General features: G+C 44.3%; 1 protein-coding gene across 4 annotated transcripts in view; it reads left to right on the top strand.

Moving 5' to 3' along the window:
• Positions 1-14,893, top strand: part of ARHGEF3 (Rho guanine nucleotide exchange factor 3) — a 268,428-nt gene that overhangs the window by 217,640 nt on the left and 35,895 nt on the right. For all 4 annotated transcript variants that reach the window (XM_080926028.1, XM_080926025.1, XM_080926026.1 and 1 more), the window contains one exon: positions 10,242-10,349. In XM_080926028.1, coding sequence (XP_080782154.1) covers positions 10,242-10,349 — 108 coding nt within the window. The remainder of the gene's footprint in view (positions 1-10,241; positions 10,350-14,893) is intronic.

The following is a 14,893-nucleotide window of genomic DNA, read 5'->3' as shown; positions in this document are numbered from 1 at the left end:
AATGTTGACTAAAACGAATAACTTTGAAAGTAATTGAGGAGGGCGGCCTTAGCCAGGGCCACAGTCTGAAACAGGGGCTCTGTTTCATTTTACTAGCACTCCTGAGAGATTGTGTGCATAACCTGGGCTGCTGCCTGCTCCTGCTCTCCAAGAGGCCCATACTTTACTGACTTATTTTCCGAAGTTTTTTTTTTTTTTTTTGGTTTTTAAACCCCTCCCCACCTCAAACCCATAAACCTTCATTCAGCAAAAATGAACGTCCTGGTGGCAGGAAGGTAGAATTCTACAGTTTTCCAAAATGGGGCCCAAACTTTGATGACAAATGAGAATTAAGGCAATAGTTTAAGCTGGGCATGGGGGCACATGCCTACAGTGTAATGTCATCGAGTAAAGGCTGACTCCCTTGTTTGAAGCCAGGCTGTCTAGTGAAACCCTTTTGAGAAAGTAATTTCAATAATTTGTTGAGCTTCTTCCTTCAGAAAGAAAAGAGCGCACCTTGGACACTACCCCTTTGGGATTTATTATTGGATGGATTGCTTCTCTAGTGTATGCTGACAGAATCGCCTCTCCTCACTGGCTCCAGCCACGGCTTCTTCATTTTGCCATTGAGTTTAATCAAACTCAAGAGGGCTGTGATTCCTTTGCCAGCACTGTCGTAACAAACGAGTCTGTTCTTATTGTTCTATTGAGAAGCTGTTTGGGACCAGGACTCAGATCATGTCTGAGTTCAGCCAGCTGTCTTGATGGCTCTCTGCTAACCCAAGGCTCTTCTGAAAGCAGACGCCTCGGACCTAGCTTAAGATGCTAACTTAGGGGCTGTAGCGGCCAGTGGACCTTTGGAACTCTCTGGTTCAGTCAAAACACTTGATACAGAGAGAACAAATGCCCTTTCTTCAACCATAGCAACCTTGTGCTAGGTTTTAGTGCAGTTTTTGCTTGTTTGGATTTGGGTGTTGAATGTTCTACCTCAAAGCACTGGTATGTCCTGTTTTACGGCTCTGAGTCAGCAGTTCAACATGACTTCTCAGCCATCTACTATCGAATGCTGCGGTGACCCGAGGTGGGGATGCTCTTCAGCACCTTCGCCCAGCTGCATGGCAGGCTATGTGTAGTATGTGCATGAGCCTGCGCTGGTGCATTCCCTGGGTATTGTTTCTCCTGGCTCTCCTTGTTCTCCCACTAGCAAAAACAAAACAAACAGACTTTAGCTTTTGGGGGGTGGGGTGGGGGGAGTGGTTCTCCTCTGAAAGAAGGAAATTGGAGTGATTTCCTCCCAGCACCTGATGTGAAAGAAAGAACGGAGCCATTTCTTAAATGGGAAATGCCCATTTAAGATGTCTCCCTGTGTGCCCAGTGTGAGGCAGGACAGCGGCCTCACAGATAGCACAAACAAGTCTCTGCTTCTCTGTGTGGAAATCAGCGAATCCACAGCTACATGGGAGCCTTCCTGGTGCCCTTCTGACGTTTTGTCCCCAAAGCCCAGAATCACTGTTGAAATAATGATCAACGTCTGTAAAGGAAAACTTAGGATTCTGAGCAGAGCTTGAAGAGTGTTTACCCGTCTTGTGGGCTCAAAACCGGCAATTCTGAAACCTGTGTCATTTGCTTAATCAATGAAGCCAGGTTTCCGCTGGAATTTGGGCTTCATTATTTGCCTTTCATCTTCTGGTAACAGATGACACCCGTCTAATTAACGATGTGCCAAGGGAAAGAGAGCAGGGAAAAGAATAATAGTGGAAATTTGGGAGTTAAGAGCAATCATTCCATTATTGTCCTTTTGTTTCCAACCAAGGAAGATGGAGTCAGTGGCCAGCTCTAAGGAGCTGTCGCCTCTTGCCCTCCAGCATATCCCTCTGTTGTTTACACCATTCTAAAAAGGCCTCCCTTTGCTACCTGTATGTCCTGTCTACGCTGTCACCCTGCCCTGCTCCCTGACTCCCTCGCCTGCCCCCTCCCTTCCAGCTGCAGTGGACACAGGCTCTTGGGACTCTGTCAGGGCCTACCTCTGTGTTTCCCTTCGCAGCTGGGAGACATTCCTGGAAATGTAACACCTAAACGCAACAAAATGAAGCTCACTTAGCACTTTCTAGGTAAACAAACACTCCCTCCAACAGAAGTATCAATTATGAACTGTCACAGCAGGGAAATCCAAGGACGCCTGCTTTCCTAGCTCCTGTGGCGGAGACCCATAGGGCAAGTGACCAAAGCACCTGGGTCCTGTATTGTGCTACAGGTAGCTGATACCAAGGTGTCCTCTGAGCCTGCCCAGGACTTCTCCCCTGCCTCAGCTACTTTCTGCAGTTTGCTTGGAATCAAGAGCAATCATTGGTGGTGTGTGGCTTTGTGGAAGCACAAGTCCTTTACCTCTCTGTCATTATTTGTCCATATCTGATTGCTTCTGTCTAAATCTTCCCTTCTTAGAAGGGCAGCTATGCCTGGACTCTAAGGAGCATAATCTTATCTTTTTGATTTAGGTACACACATCTTAATTTCCAATAAGGTTACATTCACAGACACTGGGTTTAGAGCTTGCATGTGTATTTTCATAGGTAGCTGGGCTGAAAACTTGTCTATAATTTTTTTTTGGGGGGTGGGAGTGTCGTCATAACCACATGTCCAAGTTGACGTACCTGTTGTCAGACCCCATGACATCACATCCCCTTTGATATAATGTACTTAAAAAAACAAAGTAGACTCTTCTGATTCAATCTCACCAGAATACAAATAGCAAACTTCCTAAACCTCATCGGGAGAGAATATCACACCAATTTACACAGAGAGACAGTCTGTATATGAGAACCAGTGTCCCTCTGGTATATCAGCTAGGGACATTCTGTATATGAGGACCAGTGTCCCTCTGGTATATCAGCTAGGGACATTCTGTATATGAGGACCAGTGTCCCTCTGGTGTATCAGCTAGAGAGCTACAGTATTTTGCTTTAAGATAATGAGAGCACTTTTTGTGGGGGGACTGTCACCGATTGGAGGAACTATGATGGCTAAAGCAGTGAAATATGATGTGGAATTTCAAACTGGATCCTGGAAGAGGGAAGGGGCCTTAGTGGGAAATGTGGTAAAGTCCCAGGGACTCCCCCTAACATTTAAGGTCAGGGTGCTGTGCCAATGCTAGCTTCTCAGTTTTGATAAACATGCTCTGGTTGTGTGAGGTCTGAGCCTTAGAGGAAGTGTGGTAAAAGATATAGGAAACACTCGGAACTATTTTTAAAACTTGCCTGTGAGTCTAAAATTACATCAGCGCCAACTTTCTGAAAAAGAATAGACATATATGGAGTGGTTAGTTCACCATCTCTTGGAGGCAAAGGTGGAGATGGGGAATAAAGGACAGAACAGTTTGCAAGTCCTGTTCCAGCCGCTGTGCACTGAGCACTTGCTAGTCACAGAGCCTGTGCACCGTATTATCTGCTGTAGAGCAGCAGAGCAGAGGTGTATTACCTGCTGTATGGACCACATTTTCCAGTGCTGCAAGAGATAAGTGATCTCATGTGGGTATTAATGGTCCTCAGACCTCTGTGCCCTCACCTGAAAGACGGGGGATAATGGCATGAGCTAGGTTTTGAAGATGCTATGAGCATAACATGTACAGCTCTGAGTCCAGTGCCTGCCACAGATTCCAAGGCCCCATTAAAAGACAGCTGTTTTCCCACAGAATTCGCCAGAAGTCACTGTGAGGTTCTTTCCCCATTTTCCCCTTGGGGGGGGGGGGCTGTGAATAACATTCATTACACCACACAGGAAATAGGAGAGCCAGACTAAGATAAGCGACAGATTGATCTGCAAAACACAGCTCCTTCACAACCACTTTGTCCAAAAAAGCATTTACACAAGAGGGAGGACTAGTAGCTGTCCTTGGAGGGACACACAATGGAAGCAGATTGTCCCTGTCCACCAAGGGGAGAAATGGTACTGTTTGAAGTAAAGCTCAGGGCTCCCCCGACTTTTGTTTATCCAGTAGTTCTAGTTGGGAATTCCTAATGCTCTACTAGGAACTAATGCTTGCCCTAGTTCTTCTGATGGTTGCTTCTGGTCCCTCTCCATCACAGGGTTCTACTAATGAACTCAGGGACACATCCTTCCCCTCTTCTGCAGCTGATGATACATTTTCAGAACAATTTCCTGTCCATTAAAAAAAAAAAAAAAACACTTTAAAAAAAGATAATTTTGTTCTGTGCTACCTGTAAGGTCGCAGCTGAGTTTGTTCTTTTGACAGCTGTTGACCTGTGGTGCCATCTATTTTCTTCTTCTCTCTCCCCCCTCTATCTCATTTTATTGTGATGTGGATCCCAGGAATTTTGTAGGTTAAGAAGGCCTTTATTCATACATCAGAGGAAGCTGATATTAGTTTGGATGGATTTACTTAGGAAGTAAAACGTAGTAGAATACGGATCCATCTTGCAGAAATGGAGCCAACTATGTCCCCTGCTCACCGGGGGAGTTCCCTGCATGCCTAGCTCCTGGGAGAAAAGGCAACCAAGCTTGCTCCATGCCATGAGGTGCTATGGGAAAGTACCGTGCCTTAGGGTGTCACCTTGAGGTGTGTCACATACAGAAGCTGAACTGAGGTTGAGGACAGCTGATGTGGCTAGATGGCAGACAGCAGCTAGAACTGGCACACTTCCTGTGAGGCTCAAGTTAAAAATAATGTGTTTTGAATTGTTGAAAAATATTTGCTTGACATTAAAATTGTATGACATTTGAATTTATGTGTTCATCTATGAAAGGTTTAATGGTCTGTACCCACATTGGTTAATTTATGTATTATTTATGTTTGAAGATGAGTAAATAAGTGTGTTAGAGGCTGGGTGCTCCAGAGAGTCTAAATTCCTTACCTTCTTTTCCTTTACAGAAAAAGTTAGCTAGCCTCCAGGCAGAACATGGTTCTGAGGTCACTCTGCTTCAAATTATAGTGCTTTTTTTTTTTTTTTTCCTATCCAGCTGAATCATCTTAAGCAAGTTGTCTTAGTCAGGGTTTCTATTTCTGCACAAAACATCATGACCAAGAATCAAGTTGGGGAGAAAAGGGTTTATTCAGCTTACACTTCCATATCGCTGTTCATCACCAAAGGAAGTCAGGACTGGAACTCAAGCAGGTCAGGAAGCAGGAGCTGGTGCAGAGGCCATGAAGGGATGTTACTGGCTTGCTTCCCCTGGCTTGCTCAGCCTGTTTTCTTATAGAACCCAGGTCTACCAGCCCAGGGATGGCACCACCCACAATGGCTGGGCCCTCCCCCCTTGATCACTGGTTGAGAAAATGCCTTACAGCTGGATCTCATGGAGGCATTTCCTCAACTGAGGCTCCTTCCTCTGTGATAACTCCAGCTCTGTCAAGTTGACACAAAACTAGCCAGTACAATAGTAAAGTTGCTTATCAGTTGAGACCTCAGTTTCTTCATCTTTCAAATGGGCATGATAGGAGTTAACTTAAAAACATACTAAGATAAATAAACTAGTGAATGCTGTGTGTTGAGCTCTGAAATAAGAACCTGAGGCCAAGCTGGATATAGTGGCATACACACACCTTTAATCCCAGTATTTGGGAGGCAGATATAGGCGAGTCTTTGTGAGTTTAAGGCCAGCCTGGTCTACATAGTGAGTTCCAGGTCAGTTAGAGCTACATAATAAGACCCTGTCTTGAAAAAACAAAATAAAACCACAAAAGAACATGTAACCAGTAACCAGTATTAGCATGTTATTTATTTATGCGAATCAGTCACCATAGGTTGGTGATTAACTGGAAGATAGAGAAAGCCACTTCCAAGTATTAGAGGGTGGACTAGAGGTGACTCTAATACCCATAGATGGATCCCTGAAAAGGCTCCCTGTCATGTACAAATGATTAAAAGTTGTTATTTGTGTGTGTGTGTGTGTGTGTGTGTGTGTGTGTGTGTGTGTGTGTGTGAAACTATCAGCTCAAGAGCAAAGGCATCTCCTGACATGCACAGTTCTTGCCTCTGCCTGACTTTGGCCAGACGCAGGGTTCTTGACTTGTCCTGCAGTGATGTGGTCCCAGTGCCTGTGCGGATGGCTGCATTCTCTGCCACTCCTGGGGAGTGGTCGGGCTCGGGAAGGAGCACCCTCAAAGCTGCTGCAGACATGATGCACACTCTTTTTCACGCAGCCCCACTCTGTCTGCACCATGATGTGCACAGACAATGAAGGGTTCCCTGCAGGTCAGTTTCGGGGAAACTTTTGAAGAGAGAAAAAGGAGAAACCGAGCTATAGTGTGTTGATGTCGTGGGCAGTTTTGTACATGAGACAGTCTGCTTTGCTTTTTACCTCTCAGGAGGAAGAATGAGGAAATGGGAAAGTCACTGTGCCTCCCTAGAAAATGAGTATAAGAAAAACACATATTAAGAAACACACATTAAGAAAACCCCATGTTAAAAATACAATCACACCGAGTGCTGTGTTCTGTTTGGTTTACAGTTAGCTCATGAGATTCTTTGAACTGCTGAGTAAATTCCTTTATGGAGAAATATGACCACTATGGTGGTCTTCCATCTCTCTTCCCCCTCCCCACTTCTCCCCTCCCTTCCCCTCCCTTCCCCTCCCTTCCCCTCCCCCTTCTTTTACTTCCTTTTTCCCCCTTCCCTTTTCTCTTAATTAGAAAAAAAAAATTGTGTAAAAGTCAATGCTGATTCATGATAAAAATTCACATCAAACTTGATATAAACAGAACCTTTTCTACTTGATAAAGGGTCTTTCTTTCATGTTCTTATCAAGTACAGTAAATAGAAAATGAATGCGTAAACCACTGTGGCAGGTAGAGGAGTTGGTGATCAAGCTCAGCAATTAGTGGCACTTGTTTCTATTACAGAGACCCAGGTTTGGTCCCGACATCCACACAGCAGCTCACAACTGTCTGTAACTCACTTTCCAAGGGATCTGACCTTCTCTGGCCTCCAAGGATACTAGGCACACACGCGACACACATATGTATGATGCAGGCAGATATTTAGACACATTAAAAAGGTTTTACAGAAGTAGATATTTCATATATGTGTGTGTGTATGTATGTATGTATGTATGTATGCATACATGCATGCATGTATGTATGTATGTATGTATGTATGTATGTATATCTATATTTATTTTTTTAAACACTTTGGGACCTGAGCCTGGTGATGTGACCATACCACCACTTGAGAATTAATGGCAAGAAGACCAGGAATTCAAGATCAGCATCCACCACATAGTTCTAGACTGGCCTGGACTGTACAAATACCTGCAAGAGCAGCAACATCAACAAAATCATTTTAGAAGCAGCAATTAGACTAGTACCTGATAGCTTCACTTGTAATAAACAATCTACAGGCAGTTCTGGGTAGTGTAACTAAACAATAAAGCCTAGAAAAGACTAAACAGAACTGTTGTATTCAAACTTACCACCCTGCCCTTAAAGGGTCTTTAGTGAAGTTCAGTCCTGCCTGCCTGTCTGGTCTCCTGGCAGTGCTGGTCCTGTGTGTCCTGAAACAGTACATTTTGTGCCTGGCTGTAGTATTGTCCTTGCCTAGCCTGGTCTAGGAGTATTGCTGTGTTAGCCCAGGCTAAGCTCTGTCATCTTCTAATGACAAACCTGAAAACACCCTCAGTCTTACATTTGCTAGTTAGTTCTCAGTAATACTACTTCCTTAGAAGCTTAGAAATATTTTCTCTTTAGACAGTAGTAAGATGTAGCTGCAGACAGACTAAATAAGTGGAAAAGAACAACTAAATTAGGCCAAGAATTGTTTTAAATCTCTTATTCTCACAGAAGCCCTCAAGGATAGCTCCATAATTGATACTTCACTCCTGTGGGTCAGACATAAGGCCTCCACACTTAGATCCTATAACCCACGAGGATTCTGGAGCTTACGGCTGCCTGCATTGCCAGCAATGTCAGGGCAGGGTGGCTTCTGGTTCATTCCTCATTGCTTAACAATGTTAGGTCACCATAGAGCAGCTGCTGTTAGCTCGCTTGGGGCCCATGCCTCGGAGAAGGAGTTCTAAATAGGATTCTGTGTATTAGCAGTGTGCTGGGCTAATGTTGCACTATGTATCCTATAACTTTATTACACTGTAGACAGTGCACATCTGAATAGGGCATCTAAACGGAGCAGCAAAGTCAGACCAACCTTAGGACGCGAGACACATGACTAGATCCTCCTGAAGCCTGCCAAGTGTGCAGCGTTCCCTGCCCTGATTTAAAGCAAGACGCCCCAGCTGCTGCTCCCTCTTCCACCTCCCCATTCTGATACAGCTTTAACTGTGGGAATGAGACGCAGGCTCTCTGGGCTTTGAGGCGCATGTAGGATTATCCGAGACCAAGTTCTTTTCCCCTGGGATGTTTCTCGTCTGCTGCAATGCGGTTTGTGCCACCAAAGAGAGCAGGATCGCCACCTGGCATTTCTAGACTAAAGCAGAAGACATTTAGAGAAATTCAGGGGATGCTTAAGAGGCTGTGTGTGCACACATGCGTGGGTGCAGCTTGCTGAGGATGCAGGTCTGATGTAACAAGGGGGAATCTTAAAATCCTCTGGGCACAGATGCTCAGGCGCCCAGGCACTGCTGGGAGCATCCTGAAGGACATCATCGCCTGGAAGCAGATGGCTTTTGGACTTTTCTCTTCAGCACTTTATCCTTCACAGTGGCAGCCTTCATATTAAGAGCTTTGTCTGCTGCATTTGAAAACCCAGACTTCCTAGTGTTCCTAGTACTGCCTACTGTCTGCTCAGCCTAGCTCTCTGAGAAGCCAGAGAGGTCCCTGGCTGCTGGATCCACTCTGTTTGAGAAAAGCAACCGACTGCGTTGCAAACCACACAGCTTACTCTTTGACAACATGGAACTGTTTTGAACTTCTTTAATTTTTTTTTTTTTTTTTCTACTTAAAATGTCAGCAAAGTTGGTAGAGTCTCAAGAGAGGGCTTCTGATTTCTGAGGCTGTCAAGGGCATCGGGTGACATGAAAACTTCCCGGCTGAATTCCGGATGTATGAAGGATTTCTCCAAGCATCTGCTGTGTTTAGAATGGCCTGCAGGGACCCCTTGAAGAATTAGAAATTCTGGGGCAGACATTGAGAGCAATGGCTGAAAAGGAAAGGTGAACGCCTTGGAGTAGGGGTTGGGCGAGCTGCCTTAGGAAATGATTGACATCTGCTACAGCTGGCTGACTTGGCCTTTTCCATCACAATTTGAGGTCTTCATGTGCTGTCCAGCCTCTACTACTGCAGGTCAGATGGAGCATAGGAAAGCAAGGGTAACTGTCTTCTTTGTCTTGTAAAATGTTTACTGTATCTCTTCCCTCTCCCCACCCCCCCAGCCTGTTTTTGTTTGTGTCTTTGTATCTTTTGTTTATGATCATTGAGATAAGGAGGCTCCCTCTCCAAGTGACTTACTGATTCCCAAACGATGATTTCCTAGGAGGTGACTTTGAAAACGTGTGGCTATAATAGTATGGAAACCAAAAACCCGAGATACAAATTTCTCCCTGTACATTTCCTTCTGCCATTAGGTATTTTATGAATTTTTAACAAGTGCCTCTCTATTACTATAGGTTCAAAGATGCTTTCTTATGATCCTAGAAATAAAACTTCTTAAAAAAAAAAAAAGTATTTAGAGCTGGTCAAATGTCCCTGTCAGCTTGCCACCAGGACTGACAACCTGAGTTTGATCCCTGGGACCCATATGGCAGAAGGAGAAAACAAACTCCAGAAAGTTGTCCTTCGACTCTCTCCTCCCGTCCCCATACAAGACATATACATGTTTTTTTTTTTTTTTTTAAACAGAGTTTTAATTTGATGAATTAAAGCAATCTTTGTAACTTTAGAAAGATGAATGGATAAAGCATATACAAAAAAAGTGGCTCTGGCAAAGTGACGGGGAAGGATTTTTAAAAGCCAGAAGCAACAAAAGACACACCACTGTCTGGCAAGGTCATTGGCTGGGAACTCTCTAGGAGGCAATGGGAACAGTTCCCCTGGAAAATGAATGAAAAGCTGACTGATTGGGGGAGGGGCTGGGGGAAGAGTAGGATCCCTACCTGCCACCCACTGACTGCCTCAGTGTGCATTCTCAGTCTTTTCTCTTTCCTGGCTCCCCAACCAGATTTATCTGTGCAGATCCTGGGTGAACCGTCCAGTCTGCAGATCACCCTGACACCTGCAATTCTCCCAGCAGGTCGGACGTGATGTTGAGGCAGACATCTTCAAGACTGGTCTTGACATTGTCCTCTCTTCTTTTATCCAGGAACCTAGTAACAAAAGGGTCAAACCCCTTTCCAGAACCACATCGCTAGCGAACCTCATTCCCCCTGTGAGGACCACGCCGTTAAAGCGCTTCAGCCAAACCTTGCAGGTAAGGGAGCGTGGGCTTCTGCTTGCAAAGAACTATGTTGTGCTTGTGTACTTGGAGTCTCTGCTGGTTTCAGGTGGAGCGGAATCACCGCTTGCTGCTGCAGGAGAGTGTACAGGTGAGGGGAATACAAGGATGAGAGACATGTGCACACCAGAACCCCAGGTCAGGCAGGGTTAGGGCTACTTCAGATAGCTCACAGCTATGTGTCTAAGTCATGGGTCCCATGCAGAGTGGACTCTTACTGTTTTTGTCCAGCAATATCTCTGGACTCCAGAGAGACCTCAGCTTATGTGATGAGCTGGATAGTAGCGGAACCTGGTGACTTCAAGAGTTAGAAAGCTATGGGATTAGGGTAAGGATGAACCTGCCTTTTCTTAGCTCATGGCTTGTGAGCTAAGGATGCTATCAACTTTACGTGTGTGGGGAGGAAATGAAAAGTATAATAGAGTCACCTTTTGTGGCTTTCAAAGGACCACCACTGCTTTATAGAGCAATTGTAAATATTTATGAGACAGGGCCTTTAGTTATTACTAGCTATGTAGTGGATATTATCTACGGTAGTAATGTTTAGTTAACAAGTGCGTGTGTGGCTGTTTTTAAACTCTACGATATTTTTATTTGTGTGTGTGTGAAAGCATGTATATGCCATGATGCTTATGTGGAGGCCATAGGACTACTTACAAGGAGTTAGTCCTATCTTCCACCATGCAGGGCCCAGGGATTGAACTCTGGTCATCAAACTTGGTGGCAAGTGGCATTTCATCTGACCTATTCTTAACCTCTTTCTGCAGTTTGCCCTTAAAGTGAAGGATGAGATCCATCCACAACCTTGAAACTAATTTGTAATCCTAAAAAATACTTTTTTAGACTGAACCCCACAAAAGTCATACAGCGAGGTCCTCACCCCCAGCCTCACTGATCCAGTCGGGCATGTGCCCGACTCATTTGTCTCCAATACTTGCGCTTAGCAGTGCTTTTATCTTGACCTTGAATACTTAAGAAAACTGTAGCCCAGAAAGCTATTGTCGGGTGAAGATTTCTCCTTGCTTCTTATCTTCTCAAAGGAAAGGATTTAGTTAAACACAGAGTTTAAGCAGAAATGTATGTAGTAAAGCAAAGTATTCACAACAGAGAGAGGTTGGTGTGGTTGAGCCAAAGACGTGCCACATGCTGGCCGCCAGAGCTGGAGAACAGAACGCCTTGAGGTTCTCCCATAGCCCTTTGCATCTCCGCTTCCTCACTGATGAAGGAACCACCGCTCTGTGATATCATCCACTCCTACTGCTCACCCTCATTACTTCCAGCCCCTCAGTTAACTCTGCTGTTACTCATGAAAGGTTTACCCACCCAGTTAGCCCTAGACTTGGCTCTGTTTGTCTCAGTCCTTGGGACCGTGGGCTCCTGGTCATACTCTGGCTTCTTGGGAGGAGGAACAGAGTCTGTTGGGGGAGGCAGCCTGCAGAGCCTGTTGGCAGAGGAGGATGTGTTTGCATGCTGTCCCTTGTGGCCAGTGTCTCAGCCCTCTGGACGACTTCACTGCGGGCTTTTCCTGGAAGATTCATTATCACCCGAGTCCTGCACATCTGCTCTTTTGCTGAGCTCTGCTTTTTGAAAAGTCTTTAGACTGCATATGACTCTTTCCTCTCCAGTCTAGTGATTGGGTCCCTTTACTTGCTAACATCCCCTGGCCTGACTTGTAGACCTTTGAGTTTGTGTTTCTGAGAACACCGTGTTCTCCTACCCTGATTGCATACTGTCACTATTTTTTTTTTAGACTTTCCAGGCAATCTTTATTATTATTATTATTATTTTAATTCCTAGGGGTCCTGCACAGGAAACACTGCAGAAAACAGCTGATTTCCTTAGAAATTTGCATTGACCTAGAGTACTAGGGAAGAGAGAAATTAATTAAGCCGTGTCTGAAAACTTAACAGACTGAGACCAAGCAAAGATAAGAAAGTCAGACCCAAGGGAGAACCTGTCATGTGGAGATCTCCTTCTAACGCTTCAAAGATGTCTTTGTGTGTGTGTGTGTGTGTGTGTGTGTGTGTGTAATAAATTTTCTACTGACCTTTGCCGACTGTCATGATAAATTGCTAACCCTAGGCTGTATGTATGGAACAGAAATGGAAAAGTTATTCATAATGCTTATACACATAGTCACAGAGAACTTGAGCAATGTGTTATTATCTGAATGGATGAGATCAGTGGATAGAAACACATCTCTAGGCTTATATTTAAACACATCATGCTCACGTAAGATCTGCAAGAATGCCAAATGCCATCCTGTGCCCGGCTGTCTCCCTGTAGCCCACCTTGGGACATACAATGTAAACTCTCCGAGCTGTTTAACAAACTACCTTTCTGCTTCTTGCCTCCTGACCCCTATTGCTTTCTCTACCAACTAGAAAGGGGAAAAGTGCTAAGGTAGCAAACTGAACCTAACAGGGAAGATTGGGGGGGCAGCCCCCAAGGCCTCCCAGGATCCAGTTACAACAACCTCTTACAGTTCCTTTAGGTCTCTTGTCATTTCTGCTGGGGGAGAAACAAACAAGGGGAACACTGCTCGTGTGCCCAAGCCTCTTCACACTCAAGCAGCCATACCCCCTGTGCACCTGTGTGTGTAATTTATCTTCTGCTTCAAAAATCACTTGAGCATGGGGCAACTTGGCTTATTTATTTGCCTTCTATTTCTTTGTCTTACTTTTATTTTTAGAATAATGAAGATTAAACCCAGGCTCTTGCATATACAAGGCAAAGCGCTTCCCCACCAAATGCTTTGTTTCAGTTTTGGTAAATTTTTGTTACATTTTTATTTGGTGGGTGGGGCACCTCTGCTTTGGTATGCTCATGGAGGTCAGAGGAGAGCTCAGGCAGGTCATTGCACCATGGGAGCACCTGATGATTGAACTCAGGTCAAGCTTAGTGACAAGTGCCTTTAGCCACTGAGCCATCTTGTCTGTGTGTGTCCCCCCCCTCCCTTTTTATTGAATTGAGACAGGGACTCACTGTGTAGCTCTGGTTAGCATAAGACTGTCTATGAATTCAGATCACTTTTCTGCCCTTGCCTCCCAAGGGCTGGGATTAAAGGTATGTGCCACCATACCTGACCCCTTTTTATACTTTTTAAATTTGAGAACAGGGGGTTGCAAGCTAATTCAACCACTCTGGAAATCACTCTGGTGATACCTCAGAAAATTGGATATAGTATTACCTGAAGACCCAGCTATTCCACTTCTGGGCATATACCCCAGAGACACTTTAATACACAACAAAGATATATGCACCACAATGTTCATAGCGGCTCTATTTATAATAGCCAGAAGCTGGAAGGAACCCAGATGTCCTTCAGAAGATGAATGGATACAAAAATTGTGGTATATATACACAATGGAATACTACTCAGCCACCAGAAACAATGACTTAACCAAATTCTTAAGAAAATGGCTGCATCTAGAGAATATCATCCTGAGTGAGATAACCCAGTCACAAAAGAACAGACATAATATGCAGTCACTGATAGTGGGATGCTAACCCCAGAGGCTTGCACTCCCCCAGAAACAACTCACAGACTGTATGAAGTCCAAGAAATAAAGAAAACAAAACAAAACAAAAAAATATTTAAAAAACAAGAAAACTTTAACTATTTCCATGTTACATTTTGTTTTACATGTACTTTATGCTCATTGTAACTATTAAGTTTTCAAGGCATACTATCAAACCTTGAAAAAAATCAAGTACTGACTAAAAAATATATTCATATAGTTTTATGTAAAAATTATGTTAAAATCTGAAAAAAAAGTACTGACAAAAATGTATAATTTTAAGCAAAAATATGTTTAAAATCTGTACATTTATCTTTGTTTTGTAAAATAAAGTTGTTTTAAAAAAAATAATAAATTTGAGAACAGGATCTTTACTAAGTTGCCTAGGTAGGCCTTGAACTCCCTTTGCAACCCAGGCAGTCCTTAAAGTTTTTGATTCCCTTGTCTCAGCCTCCTGAGTAACTGGGGTACCAAAGCTATGCCACCTGATCCAGCAAGCATCTTGGTTTTCTGGTACACTACTCTTCTTTCATTGGCTCCCGGCACTTTAGAGACGTATGGATCCTTTTGAATATCCAGTTTCATCTCTGGGTTGCATTCCTTTAATGACAGGCCAAACAGTGACTTAGACCCAAACACAAGGTTTCCATCAATACTTAGTGGTTCTCCTTCTGGCTTCCTGTGAGACCACAGTTAGCGGAGGAGGACATGGGGCATGCCTGGCTGGCAGCCTCTTCCAGAGAGATTAAAAAGCCATTTACAAACATGAGTGGTCTCTGAGGCAACACACTGGCAGGTTTGTCTTCCCTTGCCTCCCGGCAGCCGTCTGGGATGGAAAGTTAGGCTCAGCACAAAGGCAGCATTTACGGCGTCCACTGAACAGTACTCTGTCAGTTCCTTACCAGAAAGGTTTAGCACGGGGCTGCTGGTAAAGTAAAGCACAGATGTCTAGATCCCCCCAAGGCCCATAAAATCTCTCTTCAGCACGCCTGCGAGGGA

Source organism: Micromys minutus (genome assembly GCF_963924665.1).
Source record: "Micromys minutus genome assembly, chromosome: 12".
NCBI lineage: Eukaryota > Metazoa > Chordata > Mammalia > Rodentia > Muridae > Micromys > Micromys minutus.
The sequence above is the reverse complement of the archived record's forward strand: the minus strand, read 5'-3'. Positions and strand labels throughout refer to the sequence as shown.